This window comes from Cynocephalus volans, chromosome 13 (assembly GCF_027409185.1).
Source record: "Cynocephalus volans isolate mCynVol1 chromosome 13, mCynVol1.pri, whole genome shotgun sequence".
Lineage (NCBI taxonomy): Eukaryota > Metazoa > Chordata > Mammalia > Dermoptera > Cynocephalidae > Cynocephalus > Cynocephalus volans.
The window spans coordinates 73,107,528-73,122,804 of NC_084472.1; the positions used below are offsets into that span (position 1 = coordinate 73,107,528).

A 15,277-nucleotide genomic window follows, 5' to 3' on the forward strand; every position below is an offset into this window, starting at 1 on the left:
CTGTGCACCCCAGGAGTCAGGACAGGGAGGGACGGACCGCAGAAGCCCCACGGAGCCCCCGCAGGCCCTGTCCAGGCTCCAGATAGCTTCCCTCCCGCCTCGCCTTGCCGTCCTTTCAATGCAGGGTGGATGGTTCGCTGGTCTGGCTCTGTGGAGACCAGCTGCCTCAGGGCAGCCTGTGATGGTCCGGAGCCGTCAGCGCCCGCCTGGCCTGCCTTCCCCTTCCCCTCTCTCTCCAGCGTGACTCTTCTTTGGTTTCCTGAGTCTCTGTTCCTTCTCAATTTTCTCTCAGGCCCGGCGTGTGCTGCTGGCTGACGGCTCACATGGGTCTCAGTGCGGGAGGCATGGTATGCAGCTGCAGGTGGGCTCGCGGGAGCACAGGCCCTGGGACTTGCTGCTCCGCTGGCGCCGTCTTGCTGTGGACGGTGCTCGGAGAGGATGGCAAGCTCGAGCTGCAAGTCCCTGTGTTCAGCTGCGCTGCAGCCTCTCCTGTATTGCACAGCGTGTATTTCTAGGCCCAAGAGATGTGCCCCTGATGGAAATAACTATTGTGAAGGAAACCCCTTCAAGGATGAAAGGGCTCAGGATTCGTGGGTGTGGGAGGTGGAGGTGCTTCTGGGGCTGCTGCCGGTGCTTGCTTGGGAGGTGCAGGAGAGAGGGTCACTTGCCACCCAAGTGCTGCTTTGGGTGCAGGGAGGTGCAGGGCAGACAGCGGATCTCCTTCGCTGTTCCCAGAGCCTCCACGCAGGGGACATGAGCAGGGACAGGAGGCATCCCTGGCCCATGGTGCAGAGGACGGGCTGAGCTCCCCAATGGCCGGGACTCCTGGACTCTATCCACAGGCCGCACACCCTGAGCTCTTTGCGTGACTGTAGCATGTCAGCAGAATGGCTCCCAGCAGGCAGGGAATTTGTGACCCACTGCCTGGAACTTTGATTCCAGAGCGCTCTGGGCAAGGACGACATGCATGCGTTCCTCAGTCCCTCTCCTCATACTACTCCTCTCATGTGCTTCCCACGTGCTGGGGTCCCAGTGACCCTGTCCACCTGGATGATGCCATGTTTAGGGTCCCAGCAGTCCCGAATATGTCATTAACTGCGGTAATGTACGCATCAAATTAGCAACCATCACACAGGCTTCGGGATCAGCCCTCATTGGTGATTCTCCTGCCGTGTGCTCTGCACCTGCTGGGCCAGGCGTGGGGACAGATGCCACCTGCTCCCACTGAGAAATCTCACCTCCAAGCAGAGCAGACAGCCACGGGCGTGGGGGTCTTTCCTTAAGTTTTCTTTTCAACCATGGATCTGTTCACACCACAGTCATCAAAGTGCATTGACGTTCTGATGGGAAGATGGTTTGTGAAAGGCAGGGGTGGTCCTCACAGGAGGACACTGGGACTGAAGGAACACCTTGAGAAGCGTGTGTATGTGTGTACAAATGTTTGTATGTGGGTACATGTGGGGTGCGTGTGTGTGGGAGGCATATAAATGGGTGCATGTAGGTGTGTGTGGGTCAGTGCATGTATGCATGTGTATGTGAGGGGTGTGTGTACGTGAGTGTGAAATGTGTAAATGCTCATTGGTGAGTGTGGAGCATGTACACATGTGTGCATGTATGAGTGCATGTGGAGCACGTGTGGCGTATGTGTGGAGCATGTACACATGTGCATGTATGAGTGCATGGGGTGGATGCGTGTGGAGCGTGTGTGGAGCATGGACATGTGTGCATGTATGAGTGCATGTGGAGCATTGTGGAGTGTGTGTGGAGCATGACACGTGCATGTTTGAGTGCATGGGGTGGATGCGTGTGGAGCGTGTGTAGAACATATACACGTGTGCCTGTATGAGTGCATGTGGGGTGGATGTGTGTGGAGTGTGTACACATGTATGCATGTATGAGTGCATGGGATGGAAGCATGTGGAGCACATGCCTTCTTGGAGTGCATGGGGTGGATATGTGTGGAGTGTGTACACGTGTGTGCATGTATGCATGCATGGGGTGGATGTGGGCATGGAGCATGTACACACGTGTGTGTGAGCGCATGTGGGGGGATGCATGTGAAGCGTGTGTGGAGTGTGTACACGTGTGCATGTGTGAGTGCATGGGGTGGATGTGTGTGGAGCACTGTGGAGTGTGTACACGTGTGTGCATGTATGAGTTCATGGGGTGGATGCATGTAGAGCGTGTGCCTTCTCAGCACCGTGGGGAGTGTACTGGCCCCTGCTGTGCACACCATGCCTGGTGGGCCGCCGGGGAGATCTCAAGCTCCCTGAGATTTCCTGCTGCTCTTTCCAGTGCTGGTGGCTGTGGAACCTGGGGGTAGCCAGCCAAGAGGGGATCACGTTTTGCCGCCCTGGCAATGGAACTGAAGCTCATGGGGTGAACATGCCAGTTGGGTGAACATGCCAGTGGTAGGGTCTCTTGTAGGCCTGCCCACCACCTCACCTGGTCCCCATCCCTCGTGCCGAGGGACCTCTGGGGCCTCTGCTGGTCACCTGCTTCCTGGAGCCATGCTGATCTCCTGGAGAATTCTGGAAATTGCCCAGGCATGGACGCCATTGGGCGCATTGGTGCTGCTGGATGGTGGAGGGTGCTCACACCCTGAAATCATGACAGCACATTGGGAAGCACCCTCCTCTCTTCCTGCTCCTGGCCATTGACATCACAGCAGGGTTTAGGGTGGCCCCCTGTGTGTGCCACTCAGCAAAACCTAGGGGGGTGTCTGGGGGTACATGGGGCAGAGACAGCCAGCACCCCAGCCCTGCCCTGCAGCCACGCCTGGGATGGATTGTTCTGGAATCTCCCTGACTCCAGTGAGTACAGAAAAACTATGGGCCAGAACACCTCTTGTGTTAAGAACACTTTTTACTTACTGGCCTCCCTCGGAATTGAATGATCATCCCACAGTTCTCCATTTAAACAGGATTTTGAATAGTCTTAGGAGGAAATAAACTCAGAAAAAGTCAGTTATGCTGGAGGCTGGCCTGAGACGTGGGCCCTGATGGGCTGCCAGTGGCTGGGCAGGGGACGTGCAGCCCAGACCCTGGTGGGAGCTGCTTCCCTTGTGGGGTCCTGGCCTCACAGGGAGCTTGGCCTGATCATTGCAGCCCCCGGCCCGGGGACCACCTGGTGGAGAATGTCAGGTAGGGCCTGGGGAGCTGATCCTGGCTTCCTGCTGGGGGAAGAGTCAGCAGGCAGGACCAGGACAGTGCGGGCCCAGCACCTCTGTCTCCTCCAGTCCTGCCCTCGGCCAGACCTCGACTACTGTCCTCACGCACGGTGGGGAGTGTGGGACTGGGCTGCGGGGCTCAACAGGCCATATGTGCCCCCAGCCCCATTTCAAGACAGAGCCAGCAGCGGGTTCACCACAGAGGAGGGGCTGGGTTTCAGTCCTCACCCCACAAGTGTTTCAGGGTCATATACGGTGACAGCACATGAGCTGCCTTGGATATTTCCTTTTTATATCAGCTTCGTTGAGATGTAATCCACACACCACTCAACTCACTCGTTTTAGGTAGTTTTGGGTACATTCTCAGGGCTTTGCAACCATCCCCAATAACTCCACAGCATTTTCGTCAGTTGGGAAAAAACCCTCTATCCACGACCCCCACCCCCCCCACCCCCGTCTCCAGCCCCTCCTGTTTCAGGAGCTTTGCATCTGCCAGTCACCAGGGGTCTTTCGCATCTGGATTCTCTCACTTAATGTTTTCAAGGTCTGTCGACGCCTACCCGTGCCTCGCCTTTTTGTGGCTGGATGACATCCCTCTATGCAGTGTTTGTGCGCTCACCAGTGGGGACACGTGGGCTGTGCTCCTGTGTCCTCTCAGTGATTATCATGGACAGAGCTGCTGTGAACATCCGTGCGGAGTGTCTGTGTGGACACGTGTGTTCCTTTCTCTTGGGCACAAACCTAGGAGTGGAATTGCTGTGTCACGCAGTGACTCCGGGTTTAACATTGGAGAACCTGCCGGTGGATTTCTGAAACATCTGGATACCTTTTCCTCTAGAATCTCTTGCTGGGGAGGGCCAGGCAGAAGGAGATCATGCCTCCGTGCAGGATGGCCCTCGAACTGGAGCTGTGGGAGAGACATGGGAGAGGCCGGGAGGACAGCTCCATGTGAGCTCACCACCCAGCTCCAACTCGTCCCCAGCTCTCAGGGTCCGCGTCAGGAGTTGATTCCCGGACCATCCAAAGCAGGAGTATCCAGCGAACAGTGGTCACCTTGTAAATGTCTGTGCACAAGCATTGAACCACGCTCCCGAGGCCGACAGACAGACCAGGTGGCAGGGCGGGCATCTGCGTGTCTCTCTATGGCCGCAGAGATGCCACCTGCAGGGCCCGGGGCCAGCGCATGCTCACACAGGGGTCTTTCTGATCTGCGAGCTTGGTCGTGGGCTCTGTTCTGCCCCATGGCCACGTGCCCTTGTGAGGCCAGGCTGTTCGGACTTCTTTGCTCGGTGGAGCCGACCTGGGCGCAGGCCCGGGCGTGGGGGCACAAGGCCTTCTGCCCCACCCCGGGGAGGACGGGCCACTCCCAAGGACACCCTCGCCTGGGAACAGAGGCCCGGCCCGCCAGGATTCTGTGCTCGGCCTGCGCCTCCGGCCGCGGCCGTCTGTGTGGAAACCTCCGCAGGGTGTGGCAGGGAAGGCTTCCCCATGACTCATGCTGCAGGGAATTCCCTAATGATTTGGAATATTTTTGCTTCTGGACTCGGGCAGAGTTTCCTACGGAGAAGCCAGGGAGCTCGCGATAAGACCGAGCACAGAGGCCTCTCAGGGCTGGCGTTTCCCGTCCCGGCGTCCCGGCGGGGGCTGGAGCAGAGCCAGGCCAGCCCTGCCTCTGTGGCGGGCGCTGTGCGGGAGGGAGGTCCTCGCCGCTGATGGCAGCAGCACACAGGGCCACTTTTGTCATTCCCCGAGGACTGCGAGCTCTTAGGCATTCTCCACAGCCTCGGCCTCTGTCGCGTCCTTGAGACAGTTGCTGGACGCACGTCTGATGTGTGCTTGCCTTTGAAAGATGACATTTAGTTCATGATGCCTGCCCTCCTCCGGCTGTGGGACAACCACAGACACGGGAAGACCATGGGCAAAAGCGGGCCCAGTGTCCAAGGAGGTGTCCCCCTCCCCTCCCCAGGGTGGCTGGGGAGCCAGGGGTTTGAAAGTGGCATGTGTGTTTTGGTGGTTCCAAAGAGCTGAACTCACAATGGGAATGTCTGTGTCTGCTCTCGCTTTGTGTTGTGTCTGTAACTCGACTCGTGCATTTTCGAGAGGTCTGTGTTGCTCCTGCACTTTTGTTGGGGGAGGGCCAGGCTGGCTGCTGGGCTGGGCCGGGCCCAGGGGCCGCACAGATGTGGCAGCTCACAGCGAGGCCTCCTGTCTTCAGCAGCACATGTGGCTGGAGTTAAAAATGCTTCTCTTGCCAAAGTTCCTGAGCTCACTAGAGCCTGGAAGGTTTGTTGCTTTGTGCAACTCCAGATCTAAGAGCAACTGAGCGTAGTTTTAGTTTCCTGCTACTTTTTTTCTGGGAGGAGAGAAGGACGCTGATCCCTGGGGCCAGTCCGCGTCTTGTCACCGAGTGGGTTCATCTGATGGGTAATTGGCGTGGGATGTCGGGCGTCCCGAGAGGCTGGTGTGGTGCTGGCATGGCGGGTGGCCCTCGGGGCTGCGTGTGACTCATGCCTCCTCCCTCCACCCCTGCCCAGCTGGCACTGCGAGAGAGAAAAGGGAGATTCTGTCTAATTTATCAGTAATATGGGGTTTGCAGGAGAGGCACATTTCCTTTGCAAATGGAGCAGGAACAAACACTGAGTGTCTGTATGATGAACACCGTTGTTCATCTTGGGACCTGACTTTATTTTGGAAAAGGTGGAAGATGGAGATGAAAAGAGGCCTCAATAGGAGACTGACATCTGTTAATTCAAAATAATCAGCCATTAATTGAAAATAATTACCCAAACTAGTCCTAGGACGGTGTGTCCAGCATAGGGACCTGCAGACCCCAGCCTGTGGCCAGATCCTTGCGTGGTCCGGCAAGAGCCCACACCTCGGCAGGCTGGAGAACAATGGCTCCTTTCACTGCTCCTCTAGAGCCAACATGCAAACAGCCCGTGGGGTGAGGTTAAAAATACCGTGTGTTTTGCATTTCTGAGTCCTGATGTGGCAAGCAGGAGTCAAGGAAGGGCTTTGCTTACTCACCAGCTGTTCCTCTGTGTAGGGGACCCGAGGCTGGGCCTTGATCACTGGAGTGACTCCCGCTCCCAAATGCAGGTGGCATGGAGCCTGCCCGTGGCGTGAGAGGCATCGCTCCCGTGCTTTCCATGTCCTCGCGGGGTGCGAGGCACAGGAGGTGTCACACAGCAGCGTTTACTGGGTGGTGGGGTCCCTGGTGTTGCTGGTGTCTCTCCTGGGAAAGGTGGGTGGGGTAGGAACCCTCTCAGGACTTGTGCTGGCGCTGCTGAGATGCCTGTGGACGTAGGTTTGGGGACGGTTTTCTGAGGGCACTCGGTGCACTGGGACTCCTTCCCACGGCCACAGTCAGGCACCCTGGCCCGGTGTCTTTGGGCTCCTGAGGCTGATGTGTGCAGTGCAAGTTTGGCATTGTATGTAGGCCAGGCCAGCGCATGTGGTCAGCCCAGCGAACAGGCTGTTCCCAGCGGGCCCAGGCTGCCCTTGGCGACACCCCAAGCTGGCTGCAGAGGGTCCCCTGCTGGCTCTGTGCCCGTGTGCCTGGTCTCACAGGAGGTTTTGAGGGATGGGGCTCCCGCCACATAAAGTGACAAACGTCCTCCCACTTCTTTCTTCCAGATGGCCACCACGTCTGGGAGATGGAAGCGAAAACGGACAGAGAGCTGTGCAAGCCGGTGAGTGTCGTGTCCTGAGCCCTGAGGTCCTCAGGAGGCCGAGTGCACTTGCTAATGTGAATAACTAACAAAACAATAGATAGAGCCCAGCACAGGTGGTAACATACATGTCACACACTGGCCGAGTGAAACAGGTGCTATTTTATGCAAAATAATGTGGAGAATCAGGCCAGCCAAGCAGCCACAGAAGGTGAGAGGCTGGACAGGGCCTGAGGCCCCTTCACCCCCGATTGTTTTCAACAAAACCAGAAAGCAGGGGCTACACGGGTCCATGGGCCCAGCGCTGAAACACCCCTGAAAAGAGAGGTCAAGCAGGAACTGTGGCCTTCCTGCTTTCAGTTGTCACCTGCACAGTCCCCACACAGGTGCTGCCTCTGGGGTCCCACAGTGTCTGGAGCCCCTGAGTAGGCGCCAGCACCTTTTCTGGACATGCTGCCCTGACGGTTTTGTAGACTCTTGTTGTGAGCCTGACATAGATGCGAGGAGAGACCTGATCGTCTCTCTCAGATCCGCTTGTTTGATTTGCTGATGAGTCGGTGGACTTGTGTGGAGGCCACAGTGAGCGTGGCGGGTGTGTGGCACTGTCCATGGCGCACACGCACGTCTGCCCCCGTGCGCTTCACCTATCCCAGCTCTCTTGGTACCATTCCACAAGGTCGGTAGCTGAGAATAATTGTTTTTCTTTGATCGGTTAATTACGGAAACTTTTTATCTGAAATTAATACAGCTACTCCAGCTTTCTCTTGATTAGTGTTAGCATGGTATGCCTTTCTTTTAACCTGTGTCTTTATACTTAAAGTGGGTTTTTTGGAGAAAACATATAGCTGGGTCTTGGTTTTCTGATCCACTCTGACAGTATGTATCATTTCACTGTTGTATTTAGACCATTGATGTTTAAAGTGATTATTGATATAATTGGATAATCTATCATTAAATTTTTTTTTAGTGTTCTACTCAGCCCTAGAAAACCAGTAAGAGTCTTTAGGCCAACATAAAATATGTTATGGCTGGCAGTGGTGTTTTGAAGATGTTCAGGGTTCTCCCCAGCTCTGTAGTTCATTCCCCTGATGACTAGAGAGGTGTCTGGACAGTGTGTCTTACGAACGTGGAGGCTGAATCACTCACAACTGTCATTCAGGCAAGGACTTATTTTCTCTTAGGCCACCACTAGACATGGCACAGTGGCCCGTGTGAACAGGGACCTTGGGTGGTGGGGCTCGCTGTGGCCAGCCAGGTGATGTCATTTCAGCTGAAGGGAGGTCAAGGCTCCCACAGGGAAGGCGCCAGCGTCACACCCGCTCTCGGGGCTCTCTGTTGCGCATTTGCTACAGGACAGTCGGTGTCCCTCTCCTCGTGGGCAGCTCTATCAGAAACAGGCATCTTTACACTATGGTAAGCTCCTTTCGTGAGCACAAAGCCATGTAGCAGAAGCCTGTCCAGTGGTTGTCAGATGGACATGGCTCCTCCCTGGCCCTGGGTGCAGCCCATATGCGGGAGGTGACTCATCTCACCCCGGCAGTGCCCAGGCCTCCTCCAGAGCACGCCTCAGACACACAGGCGCCCACTCTGTTCGATCATTTTTCTTGTCTTCACTTGAGAAGCCCCGGAGGGAGTGCTGAGGCCCCAGGGCAGGGTGGCTTCCCAAGGAAGACTCCTGGCCTGCAAGGCTGCAGAAGCAGCAGCTTGGGGCTTGTCCTGAACGTTATTCCACAGGCCACCAACGGACAGCCCGGTTGTCCCCGAGGTCCCATGCAGGATGGCTGTAGGCTCCTGCTGCCAGGGCTGTTCCCAGCAGCCCAGACCCTGGTGGCACAAGGCCCAAGGGAAATGGTGTCTCTGGTCCCTGGTGTCAGTGACAGGCCTCTTCCCCGGCTGGGTGGGCCAGTGGCTTCCTTTTCTCTCCCCTCTTGGTCATCTTGCACTGCTTTCCTGCTGGTCACACAAAACCCAGGGCCCTTCGACCACTCGCCAGGCAGTGGCTCTGGCCTCGGCTCTGCCTATCCCCATGTGGGTGCTGGTGTGGAAGCCAGGCCGCTGCCCACCCTCCCCTGGGTAGGGGGAAGAGGCTGGGAGAAACCATGAGCCCTTCTGCATTGAAAACACTTCTGGCCAAGTTGGCAGCTTCACGTTTTCAGTAATTTCCTTTCTTACTTTTAACAATTGCATATTTCAAAGGGGACTTAACAGTTAACAGTTATTTTGTAAGGAAATTTACTAGTATATCTGAAAAATCATACACTATATCATTTTAGTCTTTTATCTCTTCAGTGAGGTTTACCTTCGTATATATTTTTTCTAATTATAAAAGAACATCATGTTCATTATGGGAATTAGGAAAATACAAAAAGTACCAATAAAACCTAGTCTAGTCTTGCCACGTAGATCTGTGACTACTGTTGGCATCTGGTGTGTGTCTTTCACGCATGTTCAGTCGTGTGTGTGCAGACGTTCAGCACACACGCACACGTGCGCACACGTACAGCATGTTGGATTTATTTTTTAAACAAATGGGGTTGGCTGTGTTTCATGTGCTGTCGACAGTCGAGTGTATGAGCTCCATTAAGACGTTAACTTTCTTAAAGTGCGTCCCAAATGTGCTGGTGCCACACGTCCTCGCTCCTCCAGGGTGTCACTCATTTTCTTTTATGTTCCTCCTGTCTCCTCTCTCTCCGGGTGTTTGAGTGGTAGCGCTCCCAAAGAGATCACGCGTTTGTCACCTAACTCGTCTATTCAGAGAGCTGAAGTGGACCAGCCTATGTCCACATTGAGACATGGCCCTCCGGTCATGTAGGATTCACAAAACCCAGCTCCAGCCTCAGCCCGCACTGTGGAAGCCTCGCCGGCTCATTCTTTTCAGGCTCAGCTTCCACACAGCGTCACCTTCTGTCTCCTCCCAAGAAGCTTAGGCTCTCGCCGTGGCTCACTCCTGGCTGCTGGGGCCGGCACCAGCCCCACTGGGTGGCGTCTTGCCAAGACACCTCTCCTCCCGTCCCCATGCAGATGAGGAAACCAGGGCTTCCCTGTCACACGCCTGGGCCGTGCCGACGGGAGCCAGACCTGCAGTGCAGGCCACACGGCCGAGCGCTCAGTGCGTGCCCGCAGTCGCCCTCCTGCGCACCTCCAGGCAACTCTGGATGCGGGGATTAAATGCTCTGTTGGGAGGATACCCGCAGTCTGTCGCTTCTTCCAAATAAAATGAAGCTAATAAAACAACACAGACAGGTGAATTGGAGTCGTGGGGGCCCTCGGGCCCTGGGTCTATGACCCCAGCCGCAGGCTTCTGTGCCTCAGTTTCTCCACCTGTAAATGGAAGAGGTTGAGCCTGGAGTTCTCTTAAGTTTTCTGTTTAAAAAACCTCTTTAATATTTTTATTAACACGATTCAATCAATTTTGCTATTATACTGGGTAACGAGCCACAATTAATTATTTTAACAAAAGAAGTCATACAATAGATTTTTCTTACACATTTTATCTATTCGTCAAGCTGAAATCCTATGATTAAAAAACACTGCAGAAACTTCATAGATGCAATCCCCCAGAAATCGAGCGCAACCCTGGAGCGTGGGCCATGCCAGGGGTGTCTGCACCCTACCGGCACCTGATTTGCTCAGGGCCCAGCCTCCACCCTGACCCCAGCCATGATTTTCCCGCATGGTAGCATGCTACCCCACAGCCTGTTTTTTATATCTGTACTTGAAAGAGCATGGTTTTTCTTAAAACGGTGGTCATTTTTATTTTAAAAACACAAGGTAACAGCCACCACCATATGTGGTGCAAGTCCCTTTGTGTTCCTAACCATCCCCTCTGCCCCGCGTTTGCTGGGTGGTCTTCAGTTTCTCTGGATTTGGGAGTCTGGCCGGGTATGACTGTTGTCATGTGTGCTCCTGGGACACCCCTCCCCCACACTTCACTGGGGACACCTGAACAGGTACTTGTGACACCGCAAGGTGCTTCCTTCCACAAAGGGGCAGACAGTGGTGCTTTCTGAAGCTTGCTGACCTTTCGGTGCTAGGGCCAAAGCCTCTGGTGTCTCCTGAGGACCCTTCACTGCCCAGGAGGCACGAGGCAGCCTCAGCACTCGGGTGGGCCTCCCCGTCACATGTGTTCACAGTTCTCGCTTGGGCCGAGTTGGCTTGGCTCCACTGTAAAGGTCTCAGCCTCTAGACACACACAAGGTCAAGGACAGTCTCTGCCTGTGAGCACACATGTGTCGGCCAACCTGCTCACACATGCGTGTCTCTGATCCTGTGGTGGCTGCTTCTAAGTTGCTGTGTGTTCAGTCGGGTACAGGCTGGGGACTGCTCCAGAGGGTCTGCCCATGGTGAGAAGGGTGGCCCAGGAGCCATGGTGTGCAGAGCGTTCCTTATTTGTCCCAAGCTAATCGTCTCCTTCCTGTCTGCCATTTTCTCACCAGAACTCTTTGGTGGTTGAGATACCACCTTTTCGCAATCAGAGAATAACCAGCCCCGTGCAAGTCAGTTTCTACGTCTGCAACGGGAAGAGGAAGAGAAGCCAGTACCAGCACTTCACCTACCTTCCTGCCAACGGTAACGCTTTCTTCTAACGCTGAGCGCTGGAGCGCGCGTAGGGGCTCCTCCGGAGCGCGGCGGCGCTGTGGGCCCGCACGGTGGTGCCCGGCCCGCATGGCACGCTGCCCGTGGGGCCGAGTCATCACTCCGTGGAGAAGAGAGAGAAACGTGAAGCTGCCATGTTCTCTCCTTACTGCTGTGGGGGCGGGCGGGAGGGTGGTGCGTGCCGGGTGCTCACGGGGCGTTTTGCTGGCTTCTTGCAAATGTGTAACAGCCAAGGGAAAAACCGCGGCTTCTGCACTTAAAAGCTGAGGTGGTCTTGGTGTGTGTTTAAGTTGCATAGTTACAGTAATTTTGCAGGTGCCTTTAGAAACAAACCCTTGCTATTAAGCCTAAAGCCTAGCACCTGATGTGGCCGTTAACGAGCACAATGACTTCTGTGCCCCTGCCGATGTCCATGCAGCATTTCTCCATTGACTGACTTCACCTCCCTGTGCCCTGAGGCTTTCAGGCTGAAGGACCTTCTGCCCAGTCTGACTGCTCTTTACACATGGTGGGGATAGCTTCTTTTTGCTAAAAAATAATCAGCTTATTTTTTCAACTTCTTAGGGTGTTTTCTTAAATAAAATATTATCAAGTTTCTTTTTTTCAGTCCCTGAGCTGGCAGAAAATAAAAGTTGTAGCTCAGGACCACACGCCACTCCTCCCTGGTAGCAGATGTGTGTTCAGAGAGGACAGAATTAGTTGTCACCCTGAATTTTATTGTATTTAGGGTAAGCTCAGCTACATCAACAATCCTTTTATACTGTTGCTTTTTCCTTAAAAACTTGAGAGATTCATGTAAGAGGGAAATTATACACTAAAATCTAACAGCAAAAGCAGTCACATTGCTGTCTTAGAAAAATCATGTTTTTTTGAAGGTTTAAGTTTTCTCTAAATGTAAATAGCATTTACATTAGACTAGACAGTGAGAAAGCCCTAGAATATCTATGTTGGCATTAAACTGTTAGGATTAACTGTTTTATAAGGCAGATACTAGAAATGCCCTTCAAGATTTGAATAACAGGATTTTGTAGTGAAGTGATCATTTCACGAGTGTCAGAAACAGCCGTGGGTGTGACACGTGTGGCCCACTCACAGCCGCAGGTGTGGGGAGCATGTCTTCACATCTGCAACTGTTGTGGATGCACCTGTCTGTGTTGCCCTCTCCGTGAACACCATCAATCCTTGGAACAAGGCATAACATATCTTACAAAGGAAAATATTTAGTCTTTTTTTTTGGAAAATGTAATGATTGTGTTTTAATTAAACTTCAAGCATGGTTGGTCAAAAATTGAATGTTTTAAAGAAAACCTAGGTCTTATTTTAAAACTTGCTTTCTGAAGCAGTGTACAAATAGCTTGAACATTAATTTTTTCCTCTGCACTTGGCCGCTGCAGTTTATATAGCTCAGTTTTAGCAGATAACCGAGGGCTGAGGTAGAAGGGACTGTGAACATCACAGATGGGAGGCCAAGGCCCAGTGGGCCCAGTTGTGCCGCCTCCTGTCCACAGCTGGCCTCAGCCAGTCCTCCCACACTGTGCATCGACATCTCACCCCAGACCCCAGCCCGGGGCCCCAGCTCCACCCTGCACGCATCACCAGCCAGCGCGGCTCATCAGCAGCTTGGTCTGTCCAAGGTCCCCCCAGGTGCTGAGGCCGCCTCCGTCTGGTCCTGGCCCTCATCAGCCTCCTGTCCTGGACATTTGCCCCCAGCCCCCAGGACCTCCCCGCTCCTGGCCTCCCCAGCCTCCCCAACCCCCTTGGCTGTGACCACGTTGCTGCCTCACCAGGCTGTGAGCTCCTCGAGCAGAGACCCCAGGCTGCCGTGGGGCTGAATCCCCAGCATTGATGCCGCACCTGATCCACGTGACTGTCGCTGTGCCACTCTTCAATAAATACAGAGTGAATGGAAAACGCAGGTCTCCGTCTGGCACGTGTCCTTCCCATGGCACTCTGTCCCCCTCTGCAGCGGTCTCCCTGCGTTTAGCGTGAGTGCATTTGCGTCTTGGAGTCCCGCGGGATGGTTTCTACTATGTCACTATCAGGCAAAGTGCCCAGCTAAGTTCAGAAGGCACGTGGCCACGGGGACAGAAGCTCACAGACAGATGGTGGGGGTGCATTAACTGGGAGGCATAGCCCAACTCTGAGTTATTTTGGGTTTGTTTCTTTTGCTTTTCAACTGTAGCTGTGAGCCTGCTGACATCTGTCCTCGGTCCTTGCTGCCTTGTCACAGGAGCTTTGCGCTCAGTCGCGGCTGGCTCTGGTGGTCACAGCACACCCTTCTGGGGAATTTGGTCCCCTCCTTAGATGGGCAGTCTTCTTAAGGTCATAAAATGTGCTGTTGAACTGAACAGGGTAACAGAAGCGAATCCATTTAAACCCTACCCGTGACACTCACCTTCATGCATAGCATGTGAAATAGAGCCTCATTTTAGGTTTTCCCTCAAAATTGGGAGCAAGCAAAGATACCTGTCCTCACTGTGCCAGACACCTCCTGTCTCTCGTGTCCTTGGGAAGGGCCCCGCTCTGCACGAGCCCGTCCTCACGTGCAGCCCCTCCTGAGGGTTTCAGGTGCTGGGAGTCAGAGAGCCCAGGGCGTCTGCTGCTGCAGGGGGACACATCTCTGCCACCAACCCTCTCTGCTGCTTGTCTCAGTGCTCACATTGTCTTCTGGTGAGTCAGCAGCTGGTAAACCCATCAGGGACTCCCAGGTGACACCCCGTACCCTGTCCCTCTTCTGAAGTAGCACGCTCACTTTCCAAGCCAACCGTCAGTTCACGATGGTCTAGCTACGTGCAGGAGCTCTGCTCTGACGTGCTGGTCATTACCATCAGCTTTGGCTGATGCTGTGCAGAGGACCGAGGAGGACACTTTGGTTCTCTTAGCCCTGCCGGGACCAAGAGTTTAATGAGGAAGAGATTCCACTGAGCATGAGATGCCACGTTTGCGCAGCCCATGGGCAGTCCCAACATCGGCGCCGGCAGCCCTGGGAGGGCCCCGTGCAGAACGCAGAGCACGCCGCACGGCTGCAGAGGGGGCTGCAGAGCGCATGGCACTCACAGAGGCTCCCTCACCTTCCCATCTGCCACTGTGTCATTTAACGGTGCCTAAATTTAATCTTCTGAAAGGAAACTTCTGTCTTCCCAGTCGTGTTGTGAGAGCGGGGGCCTGTCGTGAGAGACTGGTGGGAACGTCCACGGTTCTGAGACGTTATTCCATCCTGTCAGTCAGAACTGAAGACACAGAGCCTGGAGGCACAGGGACACTTGTCAGCTCTAGTTAGAAGATATGTGTCCATGCTGGCCCAAGCTCCTGCAGGAGGCTGCGCTTGAGTTCCCTGGGTGGGGGCAGGGAGCTCTTTAGAAAAAGAAAACAAGTCATAAACTCAAAATTACCCACCAAAGTCCATACTTCTTTAAAATGAGAAAATAAATCGTGACAAATTATTTTATCTTTGAGACTCAGTCTTTTTGTCTGATATCCCTTTAGTTGGTTACCTAGAAGTGCTTCTGAGGCACCTGGGCCCCTCTCCCCACCTGGAGCGCACACCTGTGCAGGTGAGGGTCCTGGGACTTCTCAGGAAATCTGCCTCTGGGCACCGGGTTTCTGTGTGAGGACACAAGGCCCTGCCTTTGTCGGCAGGTCCCCTGCATGGCCAGAACACCCTTCCTGAGGAGACCTGCTCAACCCTCAGGGGCCACCAGCCCTGCCGAGGGTCGTCTGGAGATCGGGGGGCAGCTTCTGTGATAAACCTGCTCGTGATGTGAGGCAAAGAGACAGCTCTGACCAGGAAGCATGTCAGTCGGCTGACCTGCTGGGGAGGTGGCACCCACCACAGACAGAT

The 15,277-nt window shown here is 54.5% G+C and overlaps 1 protein-coding gene across 3 annotated transcripts in view; it reads left to right on the forward strand.

Moving 5' to 3' along the window:
• The window catches only part of NFATC1 (nuclear factor of activated T cells 1), a 118,601-nt gene that overhangs the window by 56,224 nt on the left and 47,100 nt on the right, over positions 1–15,277 (forward strand). For 2 of the 3 annotated variants that reach the window (XM_063077554.1, XM_063077555.1), the window contains exons 7-8: positions 6,806–6,861; positions 11,277–11,409. In XM_063077554.1, the coding sequence (XP_062933624.1) occupies positions 6,806–6,861; positions 11,277–11,409 (189 nt within the window). Of the gene's footprint in view, positions 1–6,805; positions 6,862–11,276; positions 13,348–15,277 lie in introns of those variants that run through there. The other variant, XM_063077556.1, reaches the window with a different exon arrangement.